We start from the raw sequence: 15174 nt of genomic DNA on the forward strand, positions 1-15174 counted from the left end.
AGCAGACAAGAAAAGCCAGTCTGCCTCTACTGGTGAGTTGTTTCAATTGAGGATAAATGGCCCTTAATGTAGAAAGACTTCAGGCTGTGCATGGCATTCAAGGTTAAAAATCAGGATTTTAAAATGGGCAATGGAAGCAAACTGGCAATTAGATTATTTGTATTTGTAACTGTATTTGCACTAGCTGCACTATGTTACTGCTGACCAAGGCAAGGTGCGACATTTTGCACCTACTTCCATGTCATTTTCGAGTAAAGTCAATTGAAGAGCATCTTCCAACAGTCAAACCTAGATGTTACTGCTGAACTATTGCACGACTGTCACCCTAACACATTATTTCCATAATCTCCTCAATGGCTGTGGCTTTTCTCTGACCAGTCAGGATGAAGAAGAGCAACCACATACGGAAAGAACATAAACTGTTATTTAAACGAGCTGCGGTAGCCTCTCTCAAACACCTTGCTAAGAATGGAGATAACTTGAGAGTTTTAAATGCTCTTTCCAAATGCTGCTGTCTGTACCGACAATATGTACTATATACAAAGCTGACTCTACTGTCCTATTGTATTGAAAGGGAGCCTATTCTATGTGAACAAATGAAGCTCTCCCATACTAAGTCAGTCAATGGTTTACTTAGTCCAGTCCTGTTAACTCCAACTAACAGTGACTCTACAGGGTCTCAAGCAGTCTCTTTCCTGCCTAGCTACGAAAGATCCTTTTCAGTGGTAATGCCAAGGCGTGAATTTAGGATCTCTTGTGTGCACTCTGCTATAGCCCCTCCTGTCATTCCAGACTCATACTGACTTGTACAGGCAGAGGAGGGCATGATTACACATGTTCTTTCACTGAGAGCAAAGAACACGAGGGGGGGGGGAATTAACTTCTAAGATTTATATTTACCTTAGCTCCAAACTCAACTAAATTTGCCAAATTCTGCACAGACTTGGCGACCAGCGTCAGTGTTCTTGCAGCAGTGGGAGAAGGAGAATCTGAGATAAACAATTTGAAAATCACAATTGATGCCAACTGAGATTATAGTCTAGTACAGCAGTTGATAACCAGACTCACTGGCAGGACAATGAAGTGCAAAATACAGATGTAAGCAGCTAAAGCACTTCCTCTCTCCCTCCTAAGGCCAATTCAAGCTCCTCACCACAACCTCAAGTGATGCACTCATAGCTGATTAAGCACAGTCCCCAAACCAGAGCACTTCCTCTTCTAAAAGAGACAAAGATAATAGGGAGCATTATTCCCCATGCTCAAGGGGGTTTAGATGAAGAGGGAGGGGTATCATTCTGCCCAACCCTGCCCAGATCTGTTGGTCTCTACCAGTGGGGGAGCAGCAGGGAATTAAAAGTTCCAGTTGCTGTAAACAAGGGACTCAGGAAGGTTCAAAGTAGTGGTTTGAAGTTGATAGCTGATGGTTCATATGCAGACCAACCCACCACAAAATATTTAATACAAGCCCATTATCTTTCCCCACCCTTCTAATGGTTAGAGTCATGCCACATTAGCAATGCTTCTTTCTATACCAGAAGTGGGCAACCTGTGGCTTGGATGCTGGTTGTCAGGCACAGGGTGGCCCTCTAGAACTCCTCAATAGTTTTGTACCCTCACATGTGGAGTAATGCCTGTCTGCCATTTTTTCCTTCAGTGGCAGCAGGACCAACTGTGGCAGCTGCAGCAGGAAGGGATGAATTCAGCGAAGAGAGGATGGCAGCAGTGGAGGGGGCTGGCAAAGGAAATGTGTGTGTGCATGTGCAGGAAAGGTAATGAATGGGTGATGGTTGAATGAAGGGAGTTAGTAGGGGTCCCAAAGGAAATTTAGCAAGCAAGCTGGCTGGGGGAAGCAGTTTCTGCCTGTGTGAGTGTGCATCCTTGCCCACTTTAGGCTTTGATGGCCCACCACCATTATGCAGCCCTCAACCTCAAAAAGGCTACCCATCCCAGTTCTATACTAAGCAGCCAGAATTTATTCTCTCTGCAGTGTATAAAGAACTAAATACAGTCAACTTGCTATCTTAACATTATAGATGGTTTTATCAGTATCTAAAGAACTTACCTGAGATGATATTAAACATCCTTGGATTCAGAATGGCAGGGCAGATCAGCCGAAGGAAAACAAAACCACTGAAATAGGGAAGCAAGAGCATGTCTTGACTTGATACTTGATCACAAACGTCACTAAAATGTTTTTGAAAATACTGCTAAGGATACCAATGATTAATAAGAACTCTATTCAAAACTCATGGTTGTCTTTTCTCATATGGTGGCTCATGACAATTCCAATCCAAAATATTAGAGAAATAGAGGACTTTTTCACCACAGCCCTGTACCTGGTATGCAGTAAAATTCTCTACTACTTGGCAGGATAATACAAAAGTCCAAAAAGATGTTCAATAGGTGAGATCTTTCACACTATCGCCTTGCCAAGGTAACAATTTATCAAGTGTGAATGGATAGTAAAATTGTAATTTGTATTCACTTAGACAGCCAGCTTACTAAGTAGCTACAAGCACTCATGGTAATTTACCACTTTCCAGAGTCTTGTGGAGTAAGTAGATAGAACCTGCCCAATTTAATAACCTCCAATATGAATCTTCATGGTCTTAAGGACTTTAGATTCCATCAGGGTAGAGTCTTTTTTGTTTTTGCTGCTCCCTGATACAATGTAACTCCTTTACAAGGGAAGCTTGTACCACTTTCTCCTTGTTGGTATTTTGAAGGCAAGGGCATTTAATTATTATTTTTTAATGATCTCTGAGAACCAACTGCTGAATTCCTTTCTTTACATTGGTTTGCAAGCACTGCTTGTCTTGCTGGGTTGTAGTATTACATACTGCTTATTGCTGCCGTGTTTCTTTTTAGTTTTGGTGTGGTATTTATGAGCAACAGTATGTCTCTAGCAGTAACTACGAAACAACAATGTTCTAAACATAGTTGTGAGATGCTGAAATCAGCTTTGAAAATATGTCACCACTCTGCAGCATAACGTTCTGAGCTGCACCATCTGAAGAAAAACAACAGTAAAGAAGAGAACACCTTACCTAACCACTCTTGTTCTCATGGTTGTATTGGCTGGCCACTTGTTTTGAACAGACTTCTGTAGACAGCCATAAATATACCTCAATGTCCTGTCAAAATAATGCAATTAAGAACCTTAGCATATCCAATTACTTTAGATTACAATACTAAACTGTGCATTTACAGTTATGGTTCCCCATTTGTGGAATGCCTTAAAATTGGGTTACACACTGAAAATCGCTGTGGTTGGTAGAATTGTGACTCTCAGTCAATTTAAGCCTTTGATCTTGCAAGCCTGCAAAAGTTTCCATACAATTGCTAAAATAGGAAATCGCTATTCAATTGCTACAATTCTGCAGGCACTCACACCTGTAAATGGCAAATGAACAGTCTCAAGCTCGCAAATCAGCAACAAAACATTTGTTGTTGTTGTTCTGTTTTACCGTATGTCTGTTTCAGCAGTGATATTGTAAAAGCCAATTCTTGTAAGGTTGCGAATTTAAGCCACACTTTTAACTTTTCAGTCAGAATTTGGAAAAAAAGTGAGGCTTATATTCAGGCCAATATGGTACTATGAAGATTTTGGCCAAACAATAAAACTTTTTAAAAGCAGTTTTATCACAACAAAGGATGGTATAGGACTGAAATGGGAAGTTCTAAAGAGGCTTTAAAAAAAATATTGGTGAACTTACGGAGGCAATATTTCTGCAGCCATGAATATTTTCTCCACCAGCTCCGAAAGGATACTCAGCAGATGTGCTAAATTAGTATTTACATCTTCATTTTTTTCTAACTTTGAAGGATTTAACTGAAATGTAGAGCCGTAAGACATAAATGAAATATATCTTCAAAAGATAACCAGCAAAGTTTACTCAACGTAAAAACAAACAAACTTCTTGAAAAGGTTAGACTGATTGGTGGCATCTAGGACTCCTAGCTTCAGCAGCCACCACACAGGTTGTAGATCGCAAGGAATCTCTATGATATCACCTCAAAGCCTCAAGTAGCATGCGTTATTTGCAAGATACTTGAAATGCTGACAAAAGATAAAACCATCATTGACTACACAGTTCAAAGGCAAAATATAGCAATTGCTAGATGTGCAATGGGAAGTCAGGTTTAAAACCACTCTCAGCCACAAAGCTTACTGCACAGCCTTGGGTGATTCAGCAGTCCACGCTGCACATGACGCTAAACGATATTTTAGTCTGATATGCAAGAGCAGGAACAAGTTGCAGTGAATGCAGGGCTCACACTCCTTTCCCATGGCAAGGAAGAGGAGTGCAGAAGCTCCTGCTTCCACTTTTAGTTAACCATAGCGTGCCACGTTCTCAGGACCTCGAAATGCAGCTGATACTAGATACAGCCAGTTTAAATACGCCAGCTTCAAAGCATGGTTTCTGAAGATCTGTTTTAAAATTGCCATCATTAGGTCAGGATGACGTGACAAACTGCAGTTAGGAAAACCTCATTCCAGCTGTGTGGGAGGAAAAAGGGTAGTATGCAACCTGAGACTTGTTGCAACTCATCCTTCTCTGTGTTTATCATATTAAACAGTGGCTTGGTGTGACCTGCAAATGCCTGACCTACATCGCAAGGTTTCTCTGTGGCTAAAATGTTGCTCTAAGCATTCTAGAGGGACCCAAGTTATACCTATTTTTCAAACATTTCAAAGATTTCTAAACTGTTTGTGGTTTAGTTCATTAGTCATAACTTCTTACCTCACAAGACTGCTTGCTCTCCATTATCTTTAAAATAGAGTCCTTTAGTGCATGGTGAACAAAACGTGTGGCTGTAGCTTTCATATACTGCTCCATAAGTGTACTTGCCAGCGTGGTGGCACGGAATAAGGTAGTGGCTTCATCTGAACAAACAAACAAAACCACCAGATATAAATATTAAATTTTCAGCTCTGTTGAATTTAAATGAGGAAATAAGATTATTGAGACGCAAATGCCTGTGGACAGTGGAAATGGAGGGGAATGACCTGAAAAATAATTTTCAGTAACATACATATACTGTACCTTCCACACATATTTCCCTGTCATTTAGTGTTCGCAACAATAATGCCTCCAGTTTTTCATGAAGAAAAATCTTCAGTAAAATGCTAGCAAGCAGTGTTCGATCCTGTCCACATACGATGGATAAAGCATAGACCACATGCAGCTCTTTTTGCAGGACCAACTGAAAAACAGAGATGGCAAAGTACTAAGTAAACAGTAACTATGAACTTACTCCAAGAGTGTACCACAAAATAAAGAGTGTAATTATTTCCTGAAATAAATAAGTTCTCCTTTCAAAGGCTATGTAATTTATGAGGGGCCCAAATCTACCTCAAACACCGTCTGGGCAAGCTATAAAAGAGCCTCTATTCTTTGGAAGAACCACCCTTGCCTTCAGGTGCTGACAGGCAACTTTTAAAGTGTTTTAATATTTATTTCAAGCCACTTTCAAATTAAAATGCAGGGACTCAATACCTCCTTAAATTCACTGTACTCTTCTTCTGGCATTATTTTCTCCATGGAATATCGTGCACGGACACGCAGAGAGCCTGGTTCAATACCTTTCAGAGGTATGTGTGAACTGAGCTGAAACCATTCATCTGTTGCCTGCCCTTTCTGTAGTCGGCTCAGTTGGCATCGCATAAACACTTGAAAGAAATATCCAGAGAGAAGTTAGTCTTTGGAGAGAATGGCATATATGAGAGTATAAGCCAAAATGAGCTTATAAAATCCACTTGCCCTGAAGATTTAAAAAAAAAAAAAAAAAAAAACCTCTCATGCTGTAAGTTCTCTCAGAATGAGAAGAAGAAATGAGTTGCAATGATAATTTTCATATATAAAAAGGAGCACCAGGAAGATACCATTCACCTTCTCCGGTTTCTTAGAACACAGTATTTGCCAACAAGAGCCATTATAATTTTAAAAAGAGTTTCTAAACTACATTACATTAATTAAAGTGAGAAGAAAAAGATAACAAATAGAGTACATCAGGGAAATCAATGATACAGAAAATACAGAAAAAGCTAAATGGGTAATTCTGTCAGTTATTTATACTAATAAGAAACCTTAAGGGTTCTTGAGCACCCCATCAAATATTTTATTGCATACTTGGGCCTTCTTTGACCATGCTGGATAGAAGGGCAGTGCAAGTAAAGTGCAGGTAGTGAACCACCCTCAAATGAAAGAATTCAGTACATGCTTAGAAGGTTAAGGGAAGTGCCCTTAAAAACACACATAAGTTTACAGCAGTGAAAAGCTGTCATGTTCCAACAATTTATATACGAAAGAGATACACACAATGACTGTTTCAACAAGTGGGATATATATGTAAAAGAGAAATACGCTTGCACTACAACTGTAAAACCTTTTTTCAAAAATAACAGAACTTACATATATCTGGATCTTTACTCTTCTTTGTTTTGTTACTAAGAGTTATTTCAAATCTATTGATGTCAGATGAAAGATCGCTAGGGAAAAATACAGAAAAATACAATTCACATTTGTACTCCTGCTTTGACATTCTAAATTAAAATAATATTTTATTTAGATTTAATTTCATCATATAAAGCTACAACCAAAAGTCAGTCATTTGCTTTTCTACTGTACGATTAAACATCTGTGACAGAATAAGTCATTAAAAATATTCAGTTACTGTTGCCAAAAGCAAAGAAAAGAAAATTATATTACACTGTCACTGAGGACTTTAGAATTTTTTTTAAAAAATGCAACAAATTTAAGTAGCAGAAGACTTACTCAAACACAAATTCCTCTGACCACACAGGGTTCTGTCCTTCTCGTACATGCGTTTTTGCTACCTGTACACTATTCAGGTAGATATTACAGTAAGGATTAGTAAAATGTTTTGCTGGAAGTGTATGGGCTTCTTCAACATGTAGTATAAGACTGCTGACCTAGAGAGAGTATACAAAATGGAATTCAAAACTTTGTTTTATGTAGTGAGACCATGCCCAGAAGTAAATAGGTGTGGGTGCTTATTTAAGTGAGAAACGCAAACCACAACTCACTAGGTGAAGTTAAATAAAAAGTGATTAAAGAACGAATTACGGTACTATAGGAGGACTTTGAATTTAATTTCTCTTTACTTTCAAATTCCTTGCTTCTATATAAGGAAGGCGGAATAGCATCCACTATTTTAATACCACCAATAGAAAAACAGACCATGAACCTGTGACCAAAGTCACCTGTGCAGTTACACATATGGTTCTGCACCTACATACAGTTTTTTGGATAACTTATTGAAGGTACATGGTACATGGTGGGAAGGCAGGCTTGTCCCACCCATGAAGCAGGGTGAAGCAGCCACCTCAGATGGTGGAAGCCCCCAAGAAAGTGCCTCTACAGGCGCTCCCCGCCCCCGGTGCTGATTTCTGGTGAGATCTCATGAGATTTTGATGAAATCTCGCCAGCAAATAGCACTGATACTGGCTCCACTTCAGAACTACTAACTGAAGCTGTATGGTACATTTAATGTTAAAAGTGGTAAAATCTATATGCTCATTTTGGGCAAAAAATAAAAATAAAGAAACATTATTTTATAGCATGTTTAACAAAGTAATATTTTTATCAAAGAATGTTTGATTACTAGTATATATCATCTCAACCAACATAGAAAACAAATCCCACAACAGCCAAAATGCATTACTCTACCTGACGTAGACGTTTATTCGATGTTCCTGGACTAGTTTTCCGTAAATTGCAAAACGTTTGCAAAGCTTTCATCCAGTCCTAATACATAATAAATTAACTTATCAATACTGTTTCAGCTAATGAAATAGCAGTTATTAAACAATTATGACCCAGTTTACTTTAAAAGAAACCCACCCACATTCATTTTCATTCTTCTCTATATATCTCCTCTCCCCCACTCCCCCAGTCATCAGTCATTAGAATCATAATCTACCAATAAACACAATCTGAATAGTTAAAAGCTATTTCATTGAATATCCTGACTAAAAGCACAAAAGAGTAATTTGGGCTTATTAACAGCTGAATCATACAGTGACTCTGTGCCTGAGTCTGTGATTTGAGCACACTTCAAGCAGCCTTTGTTTGTTCTCATTTACGCTGCCAATACCAAAGTGGCCTATGCAAGTTGTCCCATGTGTGATGATTGCCCCCAACTCTTGGCAATGAAATCTCCCAGCAGGAATAGGTGTTCACAGGCCCTCCTGACGACCTGGTCTAGTTCCTTGCAGAACTGGTCCTTGGTCTGTATGTCAAAGCGCATAGTGGATGTTTAATATGGTAACCAGACCAGAGATGGTTGAGAGGAGGAGGGAAAGCAAGCATTCTGAGCCTCTGATCCTTGAGCACATGGTTCTTCTGGATGCCATCTTTGCCAGAAAACAGTGTAACTCTTCTCTTGGATCTTGCCACTCAAAGCGAGTCTGGTATCCTGTACAGCAGCAGCTCTGTTGAGCATTTTCAGCTCACAGGCTGTCTTCTGTGAGTTGTTGACCCGCAGCAGGTCAGCGGACAAGTCAAGACAAATGGTCCTGATGTTCTAGGTTTCTAGGCACTAGAGGGTTTGTTTCTTTTCCTTTTTTCCTTGGTGCAGTAGTTTGGTCTGAGTGATACTCTAAGTTCCAAGCACCCACTGAAGCAGACAGACTGTGGCGGATCAGCACTTTATTGACCAGGGGCTGTCCAGCTTAAGGTGGTCGGTAGCTGACCAGTAAGTATGGACACAGGAAACTATCATGGTGCAGCTTTCAGTTGCATTTCATGGCTTTCCATTGAAATCTTGGAATTGTACTTTTCGGTGAGAGCACCCTAGCACATTACGAAGGTTCAGGATTCCCAGGGGGAAAGTAGTAGCAAATCAATTTAATTGATTATATACAATGGGACCACAACTTGAAAGAATTTTACTTATGCAATTGCAGCTTTATGCAGATTGTCAATAGATAAATAAAAGGGGGCAGGAAAGCCTTGTTCTGGAAAGCTCTTGTGAGATCTTGTGGGAACCTTCCAGAGCCCGGTAAGCAAGGCAGAGAGCTTGAAAGCTCTTTCCACTTTTCCTGGTGTGGGAAGTTTTTAATCCCTCTGCCTTGCTTACTGGGCTCTGTGATGACCATACATGGGGTCTGGAGGCCTTCACAATATCTTGAGGGAGCCTCCTAGAGGCTGGTAAGCAAGGTGAAAGGCATAAAAGCTCTTTCCACAAGGAAAGAGCTTCAAAGTCCTCCACCTTGCTTATTTATGGGGCTTTGGAAGGCTTCCATAAGATTTTGCGAGATTTCATACAGTCCCAATCTTACAAGATCTTGGAAGGTGGGGGCTGTTCTAGGGGTTGCTCTGACTTTGCATGTGCAACCCCCACAAAGCTAGCTACTGCATAAGCTGCAGTCCTAACACAGTGAACACAGCGATTCCAACATGCTGCAGTAGTGTCATTTGCTGAGAAACCAACTGTCTTTGGCTAGAAAATACATAGCAGTTATCATTCCATCTGGCTAGGGCAGAAGGACAGAAGGGAAGCAGAGCCATTCAGCTGGCTCTGTTGAGACACTAGCTGCATTTGTCTATTCCTGGCAGCAGTTCCAACAACTACCTGAACAAGTTCATTCCAGCTGGTAAATATAAACCTGAGTTTAATTTCTTTTGTAATGCCCTGATCATGCATAGAGAATCCATATGGCACACCTAGCCAAGTAGAAAGCACAGTGACTCACACAACGGAGGATCCCCAATTTTTACTACTGACACCCTTCTGCTGCAGCCACCTTTGCCATATCCTACATAATTCCAAGAATCTCCCAACCTAGAACAGCTTGTAGCGGGTATAGGTGCTATAGTGCCACAGCTGAAATGAGAAACCTGTTCAATGAGCTCACACAAGTTTGGATCCAAACAATTTATAGTGCATGTCCAACATAAGAATGTAAGAGTGGACAATTTACAAGAGCACTTTTTTAAAAATAAAAAGAAACATCCACCATAGCACTCTTTAGGACAATGTTAACTCAAGGGAAAATTGCTAACCTGTGCTTGTTCTGGAGTTTCTCCTGCAAAGTAAAAGATGTAATGCTCTTCACTAAAGTGCTGAACTACTATCTGAAAACAGTTTGGCCTATTTAAAGAGAAGAAAAACAAAATAGAACAGAATACTATTAACCGAATGGCAACATTACTACTCAGCCTTATCACACACAATTCTTCCAAATTCACAAAGGTTTGGTATTAATTTAATTTAATAGTCTCTGACCACAAACCTAATCACAGTTACTTGGGAGTAAGTACAATATGATCACATCCTGCACACAATTAACTTGCGTGATTTCAACCTTACACAGTCGAAAGCCGGCCAGTTGAAAATCTGCAAATGAATTGCACGCAAGGTGAGGAGTTTTAAAGTTCATTTTGTTCTGGATTTTCCCAGTGCACAAAGAGCTTACTAGGCTCTGGGATGCTTTTGTGGGAACTCAGGATGGGCCTGCAAGATCTCACATAGGCTCCCTTCTCGTAGGTTAATGAGTACAGTATTCATAAGCAATATTATTATATCATTGCTGCGAATGCAAAGAGAAACCAATGCACACATCAGAGTGAATGATGTATATTCTTCTATGTTAAGGAGAATATAAAACATGGACAGTGTTCAATGTGCACGGTTACTCGTCGTGAGGATACATTGTGAATGTGACTTTCAACTAATGAAGCAAGGAATTGGGCTGTTTTGAATAAAGCATTTTCACAGCACATTTGGTAAATTTATTGCTACTAGTTCATTTGTTTCTTGAACAAGATCTGGAGGGAGGGGGACAAAGTGCTTTAAGAAAACATGGCTGAGATGATGAAACATCAGCAACTGGTACCAGGCCTAAACTTGGCATATTTATAGTTTATGTACAGGCAGTACACTTTTATAATAAAATTTTTTTGAAGACAATACCCCTCCACACATACACTCTTTGGAAAAGCTAAACTTTTCAATAGGTTTTCACACAAAAAAAAGCTTTCAAGTTTCAGTGAATGAAAAATATTTATAATGGATAAAGTAGTTTGTAAAAGGTAAAGGTACCCCCGCCCGTACGGGCCAGTCTTGACAGACTCTAGGGTTTTGCGCTCATCTCACTTAAGAGGCCGGGAGCCGGCGCCGTCCGTAGACACTTCCGGGTCACGTGGCCAGTGTGACATCGCTGCTCTGGCGAGCCTGCACCAGCGCAACACACTGAACGCCGTTTACCTTCCCGCTATAAAGCGGTACCTATTTATCTACTTGCACTTTAAGGGTGCTTTCGAACTCCTAGGTGGGCAGGAGCTGGGACCGAAGGACGGGAGCTCACCCCGCCGCAGGGATTCGAACCGCCGACCATACGATCGGCAAGTCCTAGGCACTGTGGTTTTACCCACAGCGCCACCCGTGTCCCAAAGTAGTTTGACTTTTAGGCAAAAAACTTTCTTTAACAATCCAAAAACCTAAATATAACAAATAGCACCCATACTAATTAGTGGCATGTTCAGGACATCAAATTGAAGGCAGAGGGTGCTATACAATATTAGGCATAGTAGGGCCAATGAAATTAATTGATTTAAGTACAGTCATACCTCAGGTTGAATGTGCTTCGAGATGAGTGCGTTCGAGTTGCGCTCCGCGGCAACCGGGAAGTAATGGAGCGCATTACTTCCGGGTTTCGCCGCTTGCGCAGGCACTCAAAATGACGTCACACGCATGTGCAGAAGTGCCGAAACATGACCCGCGCACGCACAGACATGGGTAACGTTTGCTTCTAGATGCGAATGGGGCTCCGGAACGGATCCCGTTTACATCTAGAGGTACCACTGTAATTTCATTTCATTGGGTCTATTCAGAGTAATATTGGACATCACCAAATCCATTTTACGCATAATCATTTGTAACAAGGTCACTGAGAACAAAAGAAGGAATGTTGTTAAAATTAGCGCTTTTAGTGAAAAGCAAAAAATTCTTACATGCATTTGTGTTAAGAGGGTTATTCATTAACTATTCTATTAAAAAGTACCTGACTTTTATAGTTTCATGATTAAAACTAATAGCTTCTGTCTTACCTGCCAAACAAACTATCATGAACACCATAAACAGAACATACACTAAGATCGATTAGTCCTTTGGGTTTAGTGGCTCGCTTTTCACTTTCAAAATAAATAAGTTGAGCATCATTCCCCTCTAAAATAAAATACAAGTTCTTCCACCGTTTTCCTTTACCTGTAAAACAACCAAAGTAATTTAGAGATGGATGGAGAAAACACATGTCAAATCCCTGACTGTCAGTTAACTTTCCAGGAGTCAGGCAACTAAGTAGCAAGATTCTCTACCCCACACTTTTAATGTTATGCTTTATAAACCCAAATAGAAATGAATACAAGTAAAATCCCTTTTTGTCATATTACACGATAATGTGTGTTCATATTGCCAATTAGAAGTATGCATCAAATTAGGATGAGTTCATAAACATTTGGGACTCTGAACAAATGCAGGATCTCTTCCATGCTCTTCAAAACAGAGACCTTCAAAGTGAATTGGATTCAAAACTCTGCAGGTGGTATATCTGTCAATCCTGAAACATTTCTCACCAAGTATGCCATGTAAGTTAAACACTAGGTTGAAAAGAGGAAGAGGGAGAGCTCTTCTGTGACTAATAGGTCTGCATTCTAAACTGAGGGAATGATTTCACCACAGCTCTGCAATTACAGTGCTTTAGGACTGTAATGTTAATGTAATGTAGCACCTTGTATTTATTTTTTCTGTACTTTTTACTAGTTCTGTTGGTAGGATTTACTTGGAAAATACTGGACATGCAAGTCTGTCTGTCTCTGTCTCATGCTGTTACAATCACTCCTGTCAAATAAACATCAGTTCTGAAATTACTTTCTCTGACTTTTGATGTCAACCAAACAAAAGCCAAGCTTGATGCTGTTTTTCATTCACCACAACTCCTTATCTCTGGCACCTATCCTTATGAAATTTTGTAAGTTACTTTCCTAGGTCCACCTCTACAATGTAGGCCATTTTCATTTTTTTTAAAAAAAACACCATTGCCCACAAAACCATATGGATGAAAGCAAATTCTATTTAGTTCTGTCCCTAATTGGAAAAAAGCCACTTTAAACCCATGTAACTATCTTTCTGATATTTGGCAGTTTTCATACCTAGGGGCACCTTTCTGATATATGCTACCAGAAAACAATAGAGGAGAGTGAATATTTGTATAAAAACCACAAAACTGTCAAGTCTGTCCTGCACCTATCCTTCTGAAATTTGGAGATATTCTTCCCTTCAGAAGGGGATACTATTGCTGTAAAGGCTCATTTTTTAAAAAAATCTAACATAAAATCCACCCCACACCAGAGATATTTGTCATAAATTTGGCAGGCTTCACCCACTCAGAAGGGGCAATAGCTGGAAAGAAAGAAAGAAAGAAAGAAAGAAAGAAAGAAAGAAAGAAAGAAAGATCAATAATACTGAGTGAAGTCTGGACATGAGTCAAACTGAGATGTCTACAAATCAGTTTGAAACGAATCGGGCTGGTTTTCAAACCATCAAATCAGGGCCTGATTCAAACATTGTGGTCTGTGAACCCCTATTTCCAAAAAAAATATGTGCCCATTCCTATAAGTGCAACACAAAAAGAAAAAAGAAAAATCACAATGGATTCAACAATTTAGAAATGCTACAAAAAATAGTAAAGTAAATGCTAGTTTATAAAACTGAACATGAAATGACAGTTGAAACCCTAAAAAATACTGGCAGTGGAGCACCTTGCCATGTCCTTACAAGGACAGGAGATTCAGGTGGTATGGATCCACAGCTATTCCGAGAACACACAGTGGTTTACCACACTTACTTTTCTTCAGAAGGTATCCTTTTTTAACAATATTTTTATAGAAAGCATCTTTTGTTTTACGACGGATTGTATTATAAATTTCTTTCCCATCCACTGTGTCGTTAAGCACTTGTCCTTGATGCTGCAGAGGAAACAAGCAGGCATACATTTTCCAACATGAAACAAAAATAACTCTACAGTTTAACAACACTACAAGCTATTGTAGCATGCCATACGTGGGGCTCCCTTAAGACTGGTTCAGAAGCTGCACCTGGTGCAGAACACACTGGCTAGGCGTCTATGTGGAGCATCTTACTGCATACATAATTATTGTGTTAAAAAAACTTGGGACCAATTATGGGGGGGGGGGGAGAACACCTTCTCCCAAACAGATCTACCCAAGCACTAAGATCTTCAGAGAAGGTCATGCTGGCCATGCTGTGAGCTTCAGAATTTCATCTTGGAGTGATATGGAAGCGGTCCTCTGTAGTGGAATGATCTCCCCTCTGCAATGTGGCAAGCACCAATGTTTCCATTATTTTCTAAAAAGCTATTTTTTGCACAAGCATTTCCCAATGAATGATGCCAATTTTTAACAACTCTGGTACTATAATTGTGATGTTTTGTTGTTTACAGTTTTATTGTTGTTGTTACTATTTTATTGCTGTAAAATAACTGCCTTGGGGTTTATTTTTATGTGAAAAGCAGTATAGATATGATTTTAAATAAATACATCATTGTAAACAACATTTTCCCACAGCTTATGATAGTCCAGTCCTTTAAATGCTTCACTGGTGCTTCAAAACATTTGTTGTGAGTTCTTACACCTCCTGGGTCTACTTTTGAAAAGCAACGCTGCTTTTGAAAATTAAAAGAGAGGCAGATGTGAGCCCAAGTTGGATTAAGCTAACAGATCTGTGATTACTACAACAGTATTTCTATACATTTTGCTCAGCCTAAAAGCACAACTCTTTTAGTTGCCCTGTTCACCCCCCCCCCCCCCCCGCAGAACCACCAGATTAAAAGCAGAATTAAAACAAGTTAAATAACAGAATGGGGTTAAACCAAGGGCTGCTTGGTTCCACATGACCCTTTCTGAGATGTTGTTGTCTTCTTCGGAGGTATGCCTATAGATCCCTCTGCCATCTGAGGTTTGTAGGGCAGTGCTCTCTTACTGGTAGTGCTCTGCATTTGAAATGCTAATGTTAATATTAGATAGAATGCAATGTCTCACCTGCATTGGAACAGGATCTTTAAGATAGTAGCCTTCAACAATTTGCTCTTTTCTATAATGCTCAATGATGTCAGCAATACTGTTAAAA

The 15174-nt window shown here is 39.7% G+C and overlaps 1 protein-coding gene across 1 annotated transcript in view; it reads right to left on the reverse strand.

Annotated features, from left to right (window-relative positions):
* RASA1 (RAS p21 protein activator 1) overlaps positions 1–15174 on the reverse strand; it is a 47822-nt gene that overhangs the window by 3405 nt on the left and 29243 nt on the right. The window contains exons 9-22 of the mRNA XM_079995389.1: positions 15087–15165; positions 13874–13994; positions 12078–12234; positions 10032–10119; positions 7695–7772; positions 6780–6937; positions 6417–6493; positions 5502–5674; positions 5049–5208; positions 4746–4888; positions 3717–3832; positions 3048–3134; positions 2063–2130; positions 901–989 (exon numbers count right to left, since the gene is read on the reverse strand). Coding sequence (XP_079851515.1) covers positions 901–989; positions 2063–2130; positions 3048–3134; positions 3717–3832; positions 4746–4888; positions 5049–5208; positions 5502–5674; positions 6417–6493; positions 6780–6937; positions 7695–7772; positions 10032–10119; positions 12078–12234; positions 13874–13994; positions 15087–15165 — 1594 coding nt within the window. The remainder of the gene's footprint in view (positions 1–900; positions 990–2062; positions 2131–3047; positions 3135–3716; positions 3833–4745; positions 4889–5048; positions 5209–5501; positions 5675–6416; positions 6494–6779; positions 6938–7694; positions 7773–10031; positions 10120–12077; positions 12235–13873; positions 13995–15086; positions 15166–15174) is intronic.

This window comes from Podarcis cretensis, assembly GCF_951804945.1.
Source record: "Podarcis cretensis genome assembly, chromosome: 11".
Lineage (NCBI taxonomy): Eukaryota > Metazoa > Chordata > Lepidosauria > Squamata > Lacertidae > Podarcis > Podarcis cretensis.